Genomic DNA, 15762 nt, shown 5'->3' on the forward strand with positions numbered 1-15762 from the left:
ATAAACCTTAGATATTCACTAATTAAATTTCTACATTTTTATAATTAACCATTAGTACATTAACTAGAAAACCAAAAAAGATTAATCAACCATTAATACATCATATTTAAAAATCAATATTCAACTTTATACTTTTTCCCCCTCAGTAGTTATAACACCTAAAACATAATCAATTTAAACCATGAATAGAACAACTACAAAGCCAAAAAAAAAAAAATTAATCTTCCATTCTTGGTTTCTTATTTTGAAATCTCATAACAAAAAATAAACCTTAGATATTCACTGATTAAATTTCTACATTTTTTAAGTTTCTAAATTTCCCCCCTTCATTATTCCTCCCTCCAATTTTTAAAATTTAAAAGATAATCAACAACATAATTAACCATTAATACATAAACTAAAAAACCAAAAAGGATTAATCAACCATTAGTACATCATATTTAAAAATCAATATTTAACTTTATACTTTTTCCCCCCTCAGTAGTTATAATACCTACAACATAATCATTTTTAACCATGAGTAGAACAACTACAAAGCCAAAAGAAAAGGTTAATCTTCCATTCTTGCTTTCTTTTTATATTTTTTCCAATCTTTCTGCATCCCTCCTACTTCTATTTTGAGGAGGTTTTTCATTTTAATTTGAGGTTGATATAACTGCAAAAATTGTCCCCTTTTTAAAAAAGTTTCCTCTGATTTAGAGCCCCCAAATCGCCTCTTCATGCTTATATAAATCAGTTCATTCCTTCGTCTGTAAAACCAAAGTTTGTCAAGAGTTTGTGAAGAAAAGTTCAATTGTTTCTTTTCTATTAAATGTATAGATGCCACTGACAAGTCTCCTTCATCTTCTGAAACTTCGAAAGTCTGGTCATTTACTACTTTTTTCCAAACCAAGTCATAATTTTGAAGGATTCTATCAATTTTTCCGAAAAGAGCAGAGAGTAAGCTCGAAAATTCTTGAGAAAATTCTTCCACCCTCTCTGCTGCAATATCTCCTGAGTTGTCATCATGCTCCGTAGTTGTTTTGATTTCCTCAGTCATTTCTGTTGTTATCCCTTTAAGAATTGCTATTTGGTTACTTATAGCTGCAGTATGATTATTCATGGCTTCTTTTATAAATTCTGTAAGTTCTGCATCAAAATCCTTACAACTCTGTAAATCAGACAACTGTTTCGTTTCTGACACCTCCAAATAGCATCCAGCACTTTCAAGATCTCCTTTCTTAGAAGCCATTTTATTTTAAAGAAATTTTCTTTCTTCCCACAGCCATAAAATCATAAAGTCAGAGCCATCCTTTTGAGCAGCATTCAGCAATTTCTTTATAAACAATCTTTTCCCAAACAGCTCTTCAAAATCTATTCCAGCAACTTAAAGCCAGTCTCTGAGCACGAGTCTATTAGCAAAAACTTTTTCTAACTTTCCCTTTTAAAATCGCAACAAAGAAACGCCATCTTAACTTCCAGCTCAGAAAATCCAATTAGAAACATTGTATCCCCGGAGTTAAGTGTTATACTTGCAAAAAGCTTGTCCTCCTGCTTCTGTTCCGCCTGCTTTTTTGAAATCATTTAATCTTCTGTTTGACAGCAGAAATTGGACGCAACACCTAGCTCTGTAAAAAAAAACAGAGTCCCCCCGGATCCGGAGCTTCAGTGGGCTGAACGGGGAGCTCTCACCCTCCTAACCCCTGGAATTAATCCAGGGGTTTTCAGGGAGCTCTACCCTCACCCACCTGCTCTCCTCCCCTTCTTTTCCCGAAGGGGAGATTTTCAAGCCGTTTGACAGCTGATTAACGCTGTCAGAACGGCTCAACGGAATCACGGGGGCGGCGGTCTAAAAAGACCGTCAATGGTGCTGCGGAGCCAACCCGGAAGTCTCTAAACAGAACTATTTTGAAGATGCTAATAAACCAGGCAGATGGCTAGCATATAAATTGAAAAAAGAGAGAATCAAAGAAAATAACACAATTATTAGATGAACAAGGACAAATTAGATTTGGGAATGATGAGAAGAAAAACATTATACAAGATTACTATAAAAAACTATATGAAAAAGAAAATATAGAAGAGGAAAGTGTTAAACAATATTTATATAAGGCGAATCTACCCCAGATTTCAAAAGATACTGAGATGATGCTAGAAGGAAATATAACGATGATGGAATTGACTGAAGCACTTAAAAAACAAAAGATTGGGAAGGTGCCAGGCCCAGATGGCTTGCCAGCGGAATATTATAAGACTTTTCAGGAATCACTGAGTTTCCCACTGTTAGAAGTTATGAATGAAGTAATGTCAAAGAAGGAAATACCCAAATCATGGTTAGAAGCATATATTACACTTATCCCGAAGGAGGATACTGACCCACAACAAGTCAAGAACTATAGGCCTATATCTCTGCTAAATTCAGATTATAAAATCTTCACTACAATATTAGCAGAAAGACTTAAAAGATATTTAAACAACTTCATACATTCGGATCAAAATGGATTTCTGCCAAAAAGGCAGATCAGAGACAATTTGAGGATAATTCTGGACACTTTGGAATATTATGAGGCACATCCTGAAAAGCAAATGGCTTTGATGTTTTTAGATGCACAGAAAGCCTTTGACAATGTGAACTGTGGCGATTTATGATATAATTGAAACAGATGGACTTTGGGAGGAAATTTATTCAAGCCATAGAATCTATATACCATAAACAAATAGCTAAAGTAATGATAAATGGAGAATTGACAGAATCTATTGAAATACAAAAAGGAACAAGACAAGGTTGCCCACTGTCACCACTGTTGTTCATGTTAACACTAGAAGTACTAAATAGAAATATTAGAGAAGAAAAAGAAATAAAAGGAATGAAAATTCAAAATCAAGAATATAAATTGCAAGCATTTGCGGATGACCTGGTGTTTATTCTGGAAGATCCACTTGAATCAATAAATAAACTGATAGATAAAATAGGAGAATTTGGCAAGGTGGCAGGCCTGAAAATAAATAAAGATAAAACGAAGATTTTGACAAAAAATATGTTAAAAAAACAAAAAAAAAGACAAACAATATTACTTGATATGGGATTTATTTTATCAATGGCTAGATAATAAAGCATGGAAATGAAATATGAAACATGAAATAAATGTAATAATAAAATATATGAAGCGGTTTTTTATGGGAGATAAGCCATTGTTAAATAATTGGTAAATGAGAATAATAATACAAAGGGATTTAATAAATTGTCAAATAGGAGAATTTTGGATATGGGATTAAGCACAAAAGATTTGTAACCGACCGATACACTTTCTGTAATTGTAATGGATGATGGTTGTTTTATGTTTTGTTTAAAAATAAAAGAATTTTTTTTTCAAAAGTAAAGAGATTATAAATGTTAAATGTTTTGGATGCAAATAGATGGGCAGATAATAGCCTACATAAATGTGTGAGCTTGTTAAACTTATTTCAAGGTGGAATTAGGAACTGACTTTTCTCCCTGGTTTGAAACTATTCTTTAGCAAGCTCTAAAGTCATAATAGCTCATGTATATGAATTTTCTGTGATGACTCAGGAACTGAATAATAGTGCTCAATTAGACTGAACCCGAGTTCATATTTAACCTACCAGATGTTCTTGTTGGCACTCTTGGGCGGCAAGTTCTATAAACTGAAGACAAACACATCTGAAAATTGAAGATGCTATGTGATTTCAATGATACATGGGAATAAAAGTTTCTCTTTTTTATCTATTTTCTCTTGTATTTTATAGGGTTTCACAGTACAACCTGGGTACTGCAAGCACCGAAGGCCCAATGCATGAGAACCCCGAATGGGAGAAGGCTCGGCAAGCGCTGGCTAATATTAGCAAGGCCAATGCTGCAGCTGCTTCTGGCAACAGCAAAGGTACGACCAACGGTCAAGCTAACGCACAGGTAAGAGGGAGCCAAAGATTCTTTAGATGCCCTTGCATTACTGTTTGCGTCTTAAATTTATAATTTGAAAACATACAATTGTATCAGCCTTGATCGTTTAAGACTCAGACTAAAATTTACTTCATTTTGTTGCTAACTTGGGATTTCAGAATCAATAAGAAATCAAACTCTGTTCAGAACCAGTATTCTGAGGACAGTTTTCTAGAAGCTCACATGAGTCTTAAGTGGGGAAGCTGGAAATGAAGTTAATGTCAGTATTCTATTGATGTATCTCTTGGAAACACTGGAACACACTTTTTTTAAAATTGGGGACACTAAAAGGAAGAGAACCTCTGTATTCTGAAATGGCTTTAGAGTCTGCATTTTGGGGATTCTTAAGCACTGGAGTGCCACACACTAATCTGCCATCCTGAAATCAATAGGAGGAAAAGATTTGGACTTGTTAGACAAGTACTCCTATTTTCACTTTGTAGTAGTGGGTGGAAACATTTTGATCAGTTCATGACACACTTCTGCTACTTTTCACAGTACACAGCAAAGCAAGGAGACTCCCTGCAGCAGCAACAGCAGTACTACCAGTGGTATCAACAATGCAGCTATCTCTACCCCTATAATTACTATTATCCTATGGTAAGTAATAGCATTTGGCTAACCTCATAAGGTCCCTTTAGAACAGGGGTGTCAAACTTGATTGCATTGCAGGCCGGATCGTGATGTATCGCAATGTTTTTTGCCTTTGTGGAGCCAGGGTGGGTGTGGCCTCCAGGCCGCCAGTTTGACAGGCCTGCTTTAGAATTCCTTAACTAGGATGTTGGAGAGGGACTCAAGTCTTATAAAAGCAAGATACAGGTAGTCCTCAACTTACAACAGTTAGTTTAGTGACTATTCAAAGTTACAACAGCACTGAAAAAAGTGACAAAACCATTTTTCACACTTGCGACCATTGCAGCATCCCCCAGGTCATGTAATTTAAATTCAAATATGACACTTGCAGTGTCCCGGGGTCATGTGATCACCTTTTGCGACCTTCTGACAAGCAAAGTCAATAGGAAACCCAGATTCACTTAACAACGGTGTTACTAATTTAACAACTTCAGTTATTCACTTAACAAATGTGGCAAGAAAAGTTGTAAAATGGGGCAAAACTCACTTAACAAATTTCTCACTTAGCAACATAAATTTTGGGCTCAATTGTCATAAATCAAGGACTACCTGTATAATACTGCAGAATAAATGAGGCAAGGCAGAATTTTCCACAGACAATTCAGCTGTGCACTCCAACCCCATACAGTTTTTAATAGAATGATCCCAAAATTGTCACATCGTGTGATGAAAACAAATAGGTCCTCGTTGCTGCTAATTTGTGTGCCAAAACTTAGTTTAGGATTTGCTGGATGGATACCAAAGAATGGGAACACCAAGGAAGTCACCATAATGGCAACAAACCTGTTAGCAAATGTTTATTCAGAAATTGACCCCGAGTATATTCACAGTGCCAGGGGGCTCCTACTGCTGTGTGAGCCCAAATGGCAAGGACATCGGTTTATGGAATGAACCTTTTCCTTCCTCCCCCACCCTTTGGAATGCTGGCACACAATGGGGAATACACATTGAGAGGAATGTGCTAGTTCCTGCTGTTTCCTAGTGAGACTCTTAGGGGGCAAAATCCTTGGGTATGTAACTGATTCGGGTCTTGTCAATTTCAGGCAGCCAGAGGGGGCCAGAGGGTTCTAAGAAATAATTAAGTCACAGAGCAGAGCTTATTAACTTGTGAAAAAAGTTGCTCACAAGGGGGTGGGGAAATGGCTTAACCATAGGACTCTACATACCTATTATATATGAGATAAATGCAGAAGTTTCATAAAGGTCATACAAAGGAGACTGGGATTTCAAAATGTCAGAAATCAATTAAATGGAATCCAGGCAAGAGAAGACATTGAGTGGAAACTCATATAGCTTCTGTTTTTATACAAAAATTATATACTGCCTATCATGTAAAATATCTCTTCACTGATCTGAATCCATGATTTGCCTTCCCAGCAAAATGTCTACTCTGGCTATGGTTCTCCTGGGCAATATGGTATCCCATGCTCTTATTCCCCAACACCCCAACAGCTACCAGTTCCTGGGCAGCACCAAGGGAGCATGAACCAGGTAATATATTTCACTTTATTAAATACTGTTTTCTATTTTAGATACAGTATGGAGGGGAAGAAAATATAAATACACAAATCCATTTTGTATGGATTTCCCCACAAATTGTGGGGAAATAGGTGGTTTGCTGCCTTGAGTTGTTTGTAAAAATAATGACAGCAGGATTTTTAAACAATAAAACTTGGGTTTTAGAGAAAGAAGTAAACTCTTTGAATAAACAAGTGGAACAATTTGTGGTCCTCGGGGCATTGTACTATATTTCTGTTGGCCCAGCCATTGTATTTGATATTCACAGAAAATGGGGGATTTAGTGTAACAGTACAGAAAAAATAGAAGTTACACCAGTTTACACAAGAGAAACAGATTGAACCAAACCCCAACTCCATCAAGTAAGCTCTCTGCTTTTAACTGTTTTTAAAAATGCATCTGGCAGAGGTAATAATGGCACAACTCTCCTTTCTCTAGCCTCCAGTCCCAGGCATGGAAGATGGAGGGATGTCATACTCAAGCCAGCCTCAAGAAATGCAAATCCCTAACCCGCTGCAGTCCCCTATGCAGCATCCCAACCACCCTTCGCAGCATAGCAACCTACCCATGGGCCCTGGGGGGCAGCAGCAGCAGGGTGGTCCTCCTGGAGGGTTGCACTCTCAGCCAAACCAGTCAAGTGCTTCCTATAACCAACAGCAGCACTCTTACCAGGAAGCAGCCAAGCCCAAGAAAGGACAGCAGCTGTGGAACCGCATGAAACGTGAGCTTCTGGGAGTAGAAGTGGAGGGGCTTGAATAGGCCTTCAGGAAAGGAAGGCAAAGCATTTTCAGGGACTTTGTTACTGGGAAGGGGAGTTGGCAGTAGCTGGAGGAAGCGTTATTTCCAGCTTCTGGTGTATTATCAGTTGTGCCATAGTTTCTGGCATAATTTAAAGCCTTTGCTTTAATGAAGTAATTTCTACTTTGAGGTTTATTAGCATATAGGGAGGTGGAAAGAGAAAAGAATACGGCCCTGAAATGGTTAGCTTCCTGTGACACATCAAAAATCGTTTTCATTCATTTGTTGGGTTAAGCCTATACAAAGAGTTGCCAAGCCATTTGTAACAAATTTAGCTCAGCTGGCAAATCGAGAATGTTCTCTAATGTAGAATAAATAATATCCAACTTTTTTTAAAGAGTTACTGACTCTTCAAGAAGGCATATTAAACCACCTTTGATTCACATCAAGTTTCTGTTGTAGATTAAAAGAGGAATTGTTGGCACTGCATGCACAGTCCCCCCTCATTTCTGTTGGACAGTGGTGCCAAAGCTTCAACTTTACTGAACTTGGAAATCTCATTTGGGCTTTGGGAAACCCCATCATGATTGGGGCTTCCCTGCTGCTGACATTTTAGTCCCACAAGGATATACTGGATATCCTGCAAGCCACAGGTAGCCTTGAGCATCTTAGCGTATCTCCAAGAATATGTTGTCGAATTCAAGCAGCAAAATGGCCAGATTCTAGAATCATGATTTTGTTGTTATTGTTAGTTCAGCATTAAGAACGGGAATGGAAGAAAGCTGATGAATAAATTGATAAAGGAGGATATAATGGAATAGGAATGGAATAATATGAATATATGGGTCCCGGTGGGCAAGTGGAAAACCTTTCATTCATGTTGTTAGAAGCTCTATGGATTCAATCCATTATGTTGAAGTCAAACTAAGTTCTTGCCCTTGTCTCAAGAGTTTTGGCAAGAGCTATGTATGGCTTAAATGGAAACTGTAGCTTATATTGTCCCATAATGTTTATGAAAATGCACAAAATGCTCTCAGTACTGCTGTAAGGGCATTTGTAAATGCATAAGGCTGTTTCCTCACATATGTGGTCACAAATTTGGGGAGTATCAAAATATGTTAAAATAATCCTTGGTGCCTTTGCTTCTCTTGAGGGGAAGGTTTATACATATAGATTTAGAGAGAGAGACTACTAAATCTGCAAAGTATATTTTTTTAAAAAATGCATGCACATACACACCTATGAATCCTCTTTTTATTTTTATAAACAGAAGCACCTGGGTCTGGTGGTCTAAAATTCAACCTTCCAAAGCATCCCTTTGTAGTAACAAATCAGAACTTCAGCTCTTTGGAGCAGCAGCAGCAGCAGCATCCAAACTTTGCCTCCCAGCAGAATTCAGAGAAATGTCACAATCATAGGTTTGCAACTTTCCTCTCTTCTCATTTGTTTATTTATATACAGCCCAAATCAACTCTAGGTAGTTTACATCATGGGGGTTTAAGCAATGATAAAATCAGGATAGAGGACAAAAACAGATAATTTGGTGTGTGAACAAAACGTGGGAATGTCCTAAAAACATTTCCTCCATTTTTGTCCTATTTACTTGTTTACTATTCTTAGTAAAGTGAAAGAGATTCAGATGAGGTACTGAGCAAATCCCAGACTGGGGAAAAACTGCAGTAAGCCTAATAGGAAGCAACCTCTTGCTGCTTCTCATCCTTAGAGCTTTTAGAGTCTGAATAATATAAACATAATGTAAATAAAATATATTGGATTCCGTTCATTTGAAATTTCTTAAATTGTGCTAGGGATTGCCAACCATGCCTAGACTGTGCATCAGAAGTTGTGCCAGTCAAGTGGTGCATGGAAACCTCAAAACACTGGTGTTTTTTCTTTAGTTTATCATAGTATGTTGACTTCGGTTCCAGTAACCCATCCTTGAGTCATCTTAGCTGGCTGATTTTGTGGCATATTTGGGGTGAGGAGCAGAAATATATTTTACACTAAGTGGTAGTGCTTCAAATATGAATATGCTATGGAAATTATGTGTTCTTCTTGAGGGATCTTAGGAAGTAGTGTTTTATGGAGTGTAAAGGTCATACCACCAGGTGATCCATCAGGTAATTCTCCACTTAACGACCATAATGGAGCCCAGAATTTCCATCATCATGATGGTTGTAAGTTGGAGGCATCCACACAACTGACACAATTTTACTACCTTTTATGCAATGGTTGTAAAGCAAACAGCGGTCATAAAGCAAGTCAATTCATTCCCATGAATGTTTTTTTGCTGGAAAACCAGCAAATGACATTGTAAACCATGGTCATGTGACCTTGAACCCTGCAACCGACCATAAGAGTGAGCCGGTTGCCAAGCGCTCAAAATATGGTGATGTGGCCACAGTGGGGTGCTGCTGTCGGAATTCCATACTTGGGTTGTTCCTTTTGGGCATCTGTTGTAATTTTGAATGGTCGCTAAGCAACTAGTTAAGAGAAGAGTACAAGTATGGAATAAAGTCATATGTGTTTCTGTGAGGATGTTTGCAAATTGTAAAAGAGCATCCCTCATATCCAGGGGAATGCTGTGATAATGTGGCAGTAGCCTTTTCAAGGATGTCTCTTTCTCATTAGATAGGTTATGATGCATTTGGGAGGGAAACAGTAATGTCAAGAGGACAGAAGCAGGTAAATCAGATCTTAGTGCTGCCTTTTAGGCCCACACATTTGGATGCTAAGGGTTAGAGTTCATGGCTATTGTGTTTGTTGGTTAAGGAATACAGGTAGTCCTCGACTTACAACCATTCGTGTAGTGACCATTCAAAGTTACAGCAGCACAGAAAAAAGTGACTTATGACTGGTTTTCACACTTCTGACCCTTGCAGCATCCCCCACAGTCATGTGATCAAAATTCAGCCACTTGGCAACTGGCTCATATTTATGACGGTTGCAGTATCCCAGGGTCATGTGATTGCCTTTTCTGACCTGACAAGCAAAGTCAGCGGGGAAGCCAGATTCGCTTAACAACCATGTTACTAACTTAACAACTGCAGGGATTCACTTAACAACTGTGACAAGAAAGGTAGTACAATTGAGCAAAACTCCCTTAACCGTCTTACTTAGCAACAGAAATTTGGGGCTCAATTATGGTCATAGGTCAAGGACTACCTGTATCACCTTGTAAGGCCCTAGGAGGGTTATTCAGATTGGTGGTTGAATTTCAGCTAATCTGCCTATGAATTGCCATGTGACAATATGACCTAGGAACAATTGGGCCAATGAGACAGCATGCAAACATTGAAATGTGGCGCATTCTGTGTTAAAAAATGAGGTGGAATGGAACAAGCTGCATACTGAGATAGTTAATCTTCCAGTCATGGAAGTTTTGCAAACTGTTTAGCTTCCTTTCAACTAATCTTAACCATTTCTAAAGTGTGTGTTGCAGTTAAATGTATTAGTGGAGTCTTGCTATTTTAAAATTTTCTTTTTGTGTATAGTTCTTCAACAGGTAAGCCTGAAGATTGGCCACAGGACATGAAAGAGTATGTCCAGCGTTGCTTCACAGTCTGTGAGTCAGAGGAGGATAAAGACCGCACAGAGAAGCTGCTTAAGGAGGTCCTACAGGGCAGGCTGCAGGATGGCACTGCCTATACCATTGACTGGAGCAGGGAACCATTGCCTGGGTGCGTAGCTTTGGGGGCAGAGGTGGAGATGGGATTTGGAGAGCATTGATCTTTTTATTAGTGCATAAATTAAGCCAAATTAGCTTAGTGCTTTCTACATATGTCCTTCCTGATAGTATTACTTTTAAGATAAGAAGAGGCAAAAAGATAGTGATCAGCTAGAGAATGATGAACGTGGTCACTGACTAGAGATTTGAATATAGGTAGTCCTCAACTTATGACCATAATTGAGCTCAGAATTATGGTTGTAAGTCGTTCCAGTCATTAAGTGGGTCAAGATGTGACGTATCTGTTTTATTACCTTTATTTCAGCAGTCATTAAGCAAATCCGTTGTCCAAAATGGCCATTTTTGCCAGAAACATTGGTTTTCAGCAAAAAAAACCAACAACAACCCATAATAACTTGCAGTGACATGACTGTGGGACACTGGAGATGGCTATAAATGGGCTGATTGTTGGACTCCCAAAATGTGATCATGTGACTGTAAGGGTGCCCCAACTGTCAGAACTTTGAATCTGGGTCATAAGTAGCTCTTGGGAGGTCTGTCATAATTTCAAACATTCACTAAGTGACCAGTTATAAGTTGATGACTACCTGTAATATTCTTTACCTCTGTCTAATGAACTAAGAAGGGGAGAATGCTTGGAAGACCAAGATTTCTGTTCTTTTTTATTAAGGATATATTTTCCTTAAGAGGCAAATAAGGCTAGTAGACTTGATAGCATCTAGTGGAGTTAGCACGCAACATGTTCAACTTTTTTAGCTGGCATGTATGTTTTAGAGTTTAGAGTGCATATAATGGATGGCCTAGTTGCCATTGTGAGTAGCTTGCTCATTCACAAAACCATTTCCTAAGATTCAGCAGATCTATAATTTCTTCTACAGCTTGGGCCGAGACAACTTGGCTGAATGCCCCAAGAAAAAGCAGCGCTGGGAAGTGTCTTCTCTCCACTCGCCACATGCCTCTATGCAGTCAAGTCTTGCTCAACAGCAGCAGAGGAGTGGTGATGGCAATTCTCAGCCCCAGCGAGGGGGGGGCAGTGGAGGAGCTGGGACTGGTTGGACACGTGGGAATGCCTTCCCCACCAAATTTGGAAACCGCAATGTTTTCATGAAGGAAAATAGCTCCTCCTCAAGTGTTGATTCACGTTCTAGATCAAGGTCATCATCCCGATCTCCCGGTCGCCACTTCCAAAGAAGGTAAACAATGGCAGTCAAAGAATAGAATATATTTGTGACAGTTATCTTGAATCTGTGTAGTTCCATTGGTTCTGTGTTGGAGGTATCACTTTATTCCTTGCATATGTGCACAGCTACAGTGATTATAACTCCACCTGATGAATGAAGGCAAATATACCGTATTTTCCAGCGTATAAGACGACTTTTTAACACCTGAAAATCTTCTCAAAAGTCGGGGGTCGTCTTATACGCCGGGTATCGTTCTCCTGTAACCAGGCAGACCAGCGCGAAAGGCTCTGACGAGCCTTAAATGGCTCTGGCGATCCAAGCTCTGACGATCCCAGCTGAGTTGCCTGCTAATCAGGCAACGCAGCTGGGATCGCCAGAGCCATGTAAAAGGAAAAAAGTTTTCCCCCTCCAGCTTGCTTACCTTAGCTGCTAGTCGCAACGCTTGCCTTGCTTCGCTTGCCTGAATCCATTCCATCAGCAAGCCACTCCCTGCCTGCAATGAAGCAGGCAGGGAGTTGTGGACTTCAACTCCCAGAATTCCTCAGCCAGCAAAACAAAGCTGGCTGAGGAATTCTGGGAGTTGAAGTCTACAAGTCTTAAAGTTGCCAAGGTTGGAGACCCCTGTTCTATTGGGTAAGTTTTTTTCCCCTTTTAAAAAAAATAGTTAATTGGGTTTTTTTTAGTTGTTCTTTTTTAGACCTAGCCATTTAAAGTTTAGGAAGTTTTAAATTTAGTTTTCATATAAAAATAAAAATAAAATAAAATAAAATAATATTTGTGCAGCTTTCTGAGATTTAGTGTGTTTCTGTAGTGTTTCACTCTAACTACACAAACACACAAAATCTCACAAAGCTGTATGTGGAATTTTATTTATTTATTTTTTAATTTGATTTATATGCCGCCCTTCTCCGGAGACTCAGGGCGGCTTACAATGCGTTAAGCAATAGCCTTCATACTTTTGTATATTTATACAAAGTCAGCTTATTGCCCCCACAAACTGGGTCCTCTTTTCACCTACCTTAGAAAGGATGGAAGGCTGAGTCAACCTTGAGCCTTGGAGAGATTCGAACCAGCAGTAAACTGCAGGCAGCTGTGTTAATAACAGGGTGCTTAGACCACTGTACCAGCAAGGCTCTTCTTTTGTGTGTGTAAAGTGTGAAAGTTGTTTTTTTGGGCTTTTTGTGGCTGTGTGAGGTTCCTGCTTGTTGCAGGGGCCATTTTGGGTCTAGCACAGCTGCTTTTACATTGTGGGTGAGCTAGTTGTGTTGTGTTGTGTGTGTGTAAAGTGTGAAAGTTGTTTTTTTGGGCTTTTTGTGGCTGTGTGAGGTTCCTGCTTGTTGCAGGGGCCATTTTGGGTCTAGCACAGCTGCTTTTACATTGTGGGTGAGCCAGTTGTGTTGTGTTGTGTGTGTGTAAAGTGTGAAAGTTGTTTTTTGGGGGCTTTTTGTGGCTGTGTGAGGTTCCTGCTTGTTGCAGGGGCCATTTTAGGTCTAGCACAGCTGCTTTTACATTGTGGGTGAGCCAGTTGTGTTGTGTTGTGTGTGTGTAAAGTGTGAAAGTTGTTTTTTTGGCCTTTTTGTGGCTGTGTGAGGTTCCTGCTTGTTGCAGGGGCCATTTTGGGTCTAGCACAGCTGCTTTTACATTGTGGGTGAGCCAGTTGTGTTGTGTTGTGTGTGTGTAAAGCGTGAAAGTTGTTTTTTTGGGCTTTTTGTGGCTGTGTGAGGTTCCTGCTTGTTGCAGGGGCCATTTTGGGTCTAGCACAGCTGCTTTTACATTGTGGGTGAGCCAGTTGATGTTTTTTAATTTTTATTTGGTGTGCATTGGAAGAGGGGTAGTCTTATACGGCGAGTATAGCCCAAACCCTATATTCTCCCTTGAGAGTGGAGACAGCAGCCAGTGTGGGTAGTGCCCATCCAATCAGCTTGAAGGACTGAGTCTGCCAATTATTCTTAGTCCCGCCCTTGTTGCCGGGCAGGCCAGCTTTTGACTCAGTCCTTCAGCGCTGGCTGGTGTGTGGGACTTCTCTCTAGCTTAAATTCTTTTATTCATATCTCTCGTGTTGGATTTCTGGTTTCTTTGACTTGGATTGTGTGACTGTGATCTATCTCGTCGATTTGGACACTAACTAATTATTCCGGCTGACCTTGGACTGCTTTTGACATCGAATTCGTGAGTTGCCTAGTTCCTCGTTTAACTTCGGTTTCCCCTGGCTTAGCCAGGGGCGTGGGGATTCCCTGGCCTTGATTCCCCCCCCAAGGAGGTTTTATTATCATCTGAGCTTCGAGGGACTTTCCCCTTGGATTGAGCTGCCTTCGTCTCCTGCGTTTGGCCCAGTTTCGTTTTCCTTTAATTATCGGCAGTTCGGAGGGCGCATTGCAGCCGCGCTGGCCATTTTGGATTCCATTTTTCCCGCCGCTGAGGAGATCGCTGTTTCCTGCAACCTGCGCTCCCCCTGTTATCAATCCTTGTCGGCTGGGGCGAATTTCCCTCTCGGAGCGTTTCCTCTCCCAACCGCTCACCCGAAAACGATTTAAATTGCCTTTGAAGTGCTGCGGGCTAGTTAATTCACGGAGGAGCCTCGCAGCCTCGCCTCTCAACTACTGTGGCCTGCTTCTGCCTACCGCTTTAATTATTTTAGCTGCCGATCTCTGCAGACTAATAAAATTGGTTAAAAACGTTGCAGGCGAAACGATTGCTACTGCGGAGCCTTGCGCCCCCGTTCTTTGCTGCTGTGGCCCTAATCCTTGTGCTTTATAATTTTCTCATTGTGGAGCTTCACGCCCCCTTCTCCTGAGGCAATAATCAATTCTTTATACACTGCTCATCATTTGAATCTAGTGGAGCTTCGCGCCCCCTCCCCCTTACGTTGCTCAGCCACAAGACGGTGGCCTTATCTGCCTATTTATTTGATACGTTGAGTGCCTCCTCTTCAGCAACGCCTTAGCAATTCATTGGGCCTTTCTACTACCACGTTTGTCGCTTGTGGAGTTTTTACGCTCCCTATCACACCTATTTGACTTTCTGCTGGTATCCTTGAGTGTCAGTCTTTCCGCTGTTGCCTTATTGTGGAGTTCCTCTCGCTCCCTTCTGTAATATCAGAATCTAATTATCAAAGCGTTATCTGGTGTGTGGGGTCTTACATTAAACCCCCCCCCCCTTTTTCTGACATGCCTAAGGCCCTTTCCAAATCTAAGCACAGCCGGAAGGATAGTGCAGGCGAAATTGGCCAATCAGACTCCACGTCTTGTTACCCAGCAATCTCACTTAGAGGATCCAAGGCCTTCTTCCAGGTCTTCCCACCTCTCTCGATCTCAACACAAGACTACCAAACAAGGGGTATCCTCGTCTTCTTCTAGAGTGGAAAAACGCAGAGACAAAGTTTTAACCAGATTATGTGACAAGGCTTCCGCCCAGTTGCCTCCTTCTACTTCTCAATCTCTTCCTGCTCCGTCTGGTTCTTCTCCTGCGGTTGTACCTCGCTCCCCTATTCCTGACCAGCTGTCTCTTCAGGATTGTCCAGTGACTATTTCCGATGACAATCTGTGGGGCTCTGGCTCAGTTTCTCAACTTCTGGTTCCTGATCCGGCTATTGTTCAGATGGCTCCTCCCGCTGATCCTATCCCGGTCCGTCCTTTGGATTCAATCGTCTCTCCAGATCAGCTTCAACAATTGATCGAGGCGGCAGTTCAAAAGTCATTGGCTGCCCGTTCAGGTTCTTCCAGCAGACATGGTTTGGTACGGGAGGCTTCTCCTATTCCATCGAGCTGCAGTGACCAAGTCGGTTCTCATTCAGTCCGATCTGCTTCTCCTACCTGTTCTCACTACAGTCATCCTTCAGTTCTAGATGAGGAGGAGTATCCTGGTTCCGACCTGTCGGAGGATGAGAATCTTCCCCCGGACCAGCCGGCTTTCACAGGCCTTTTCCCGCAGGCCCTGTTCAAATCATTGTTGTTCAAGGCAGTTAATACGGCCCGTTTATCTTCTCCTAACGCTGATCCGGCTCCTCCTTTGACTTCCTCTGGATCTTTGGACCCAATGTTCGCGGAGCCCGCTAGACCTATAAC

General features: G+C 40.7%; 1 protein-coding gene across 2 annotated transcripts in view; it reads left to right on the forward strand.

Annotated features, from left to right (window-relative positions):
* Positions 1-15762, forward strand: part of LENG8 (leukocyte receptor cluster member 8) — a 113032-nt gene that overhangs the window by 16246 nt on the left and 81024 nt on the right. For both annotated transcript variants that reach the window (XM_070944409.1, XM_070944410.1), the window contains exons 2-8: positions 3748-3910; positions 4439-4540; positions 5951-6064; positions 6530-6812; positions 8100-8247; positions 10324-10509; positions 11396-11710. In XM_070944409.1, coding sequence (XP_070800510.1) covers positions 3748-3910; positions 4439-4540; positions 5951-6064; positions 6530-6812; positions 8100-8247; positions 10324-10509; positions 11396-11710 — 1311 coding nt within the window. The remainder of the gene's footprint in view (positions 1-3747; positions 3911-4438; positions 4541-5950; positions 6065-6529; positions 6813-8099; positions 8248-10323; positions 10510-11395; positions 11711-15762) is intronic.

This window comes from Pituophis catenifer, unplaced genomic scaffold (genome assembly GCF_029215685.1).
Source record: "Pituophis catenifer annectens isolate HBS135680 unplaced genomic scaffold, rPitCat1.0.hap2 SCAF_5, whole genome shotgun sequence".
Taxonomy (NCBI): Eukaryota; Metazoa; Chordata; class Lepidosauria; order Squamata; family Colubridae; genus Pituophis; species Pituophis catenifer.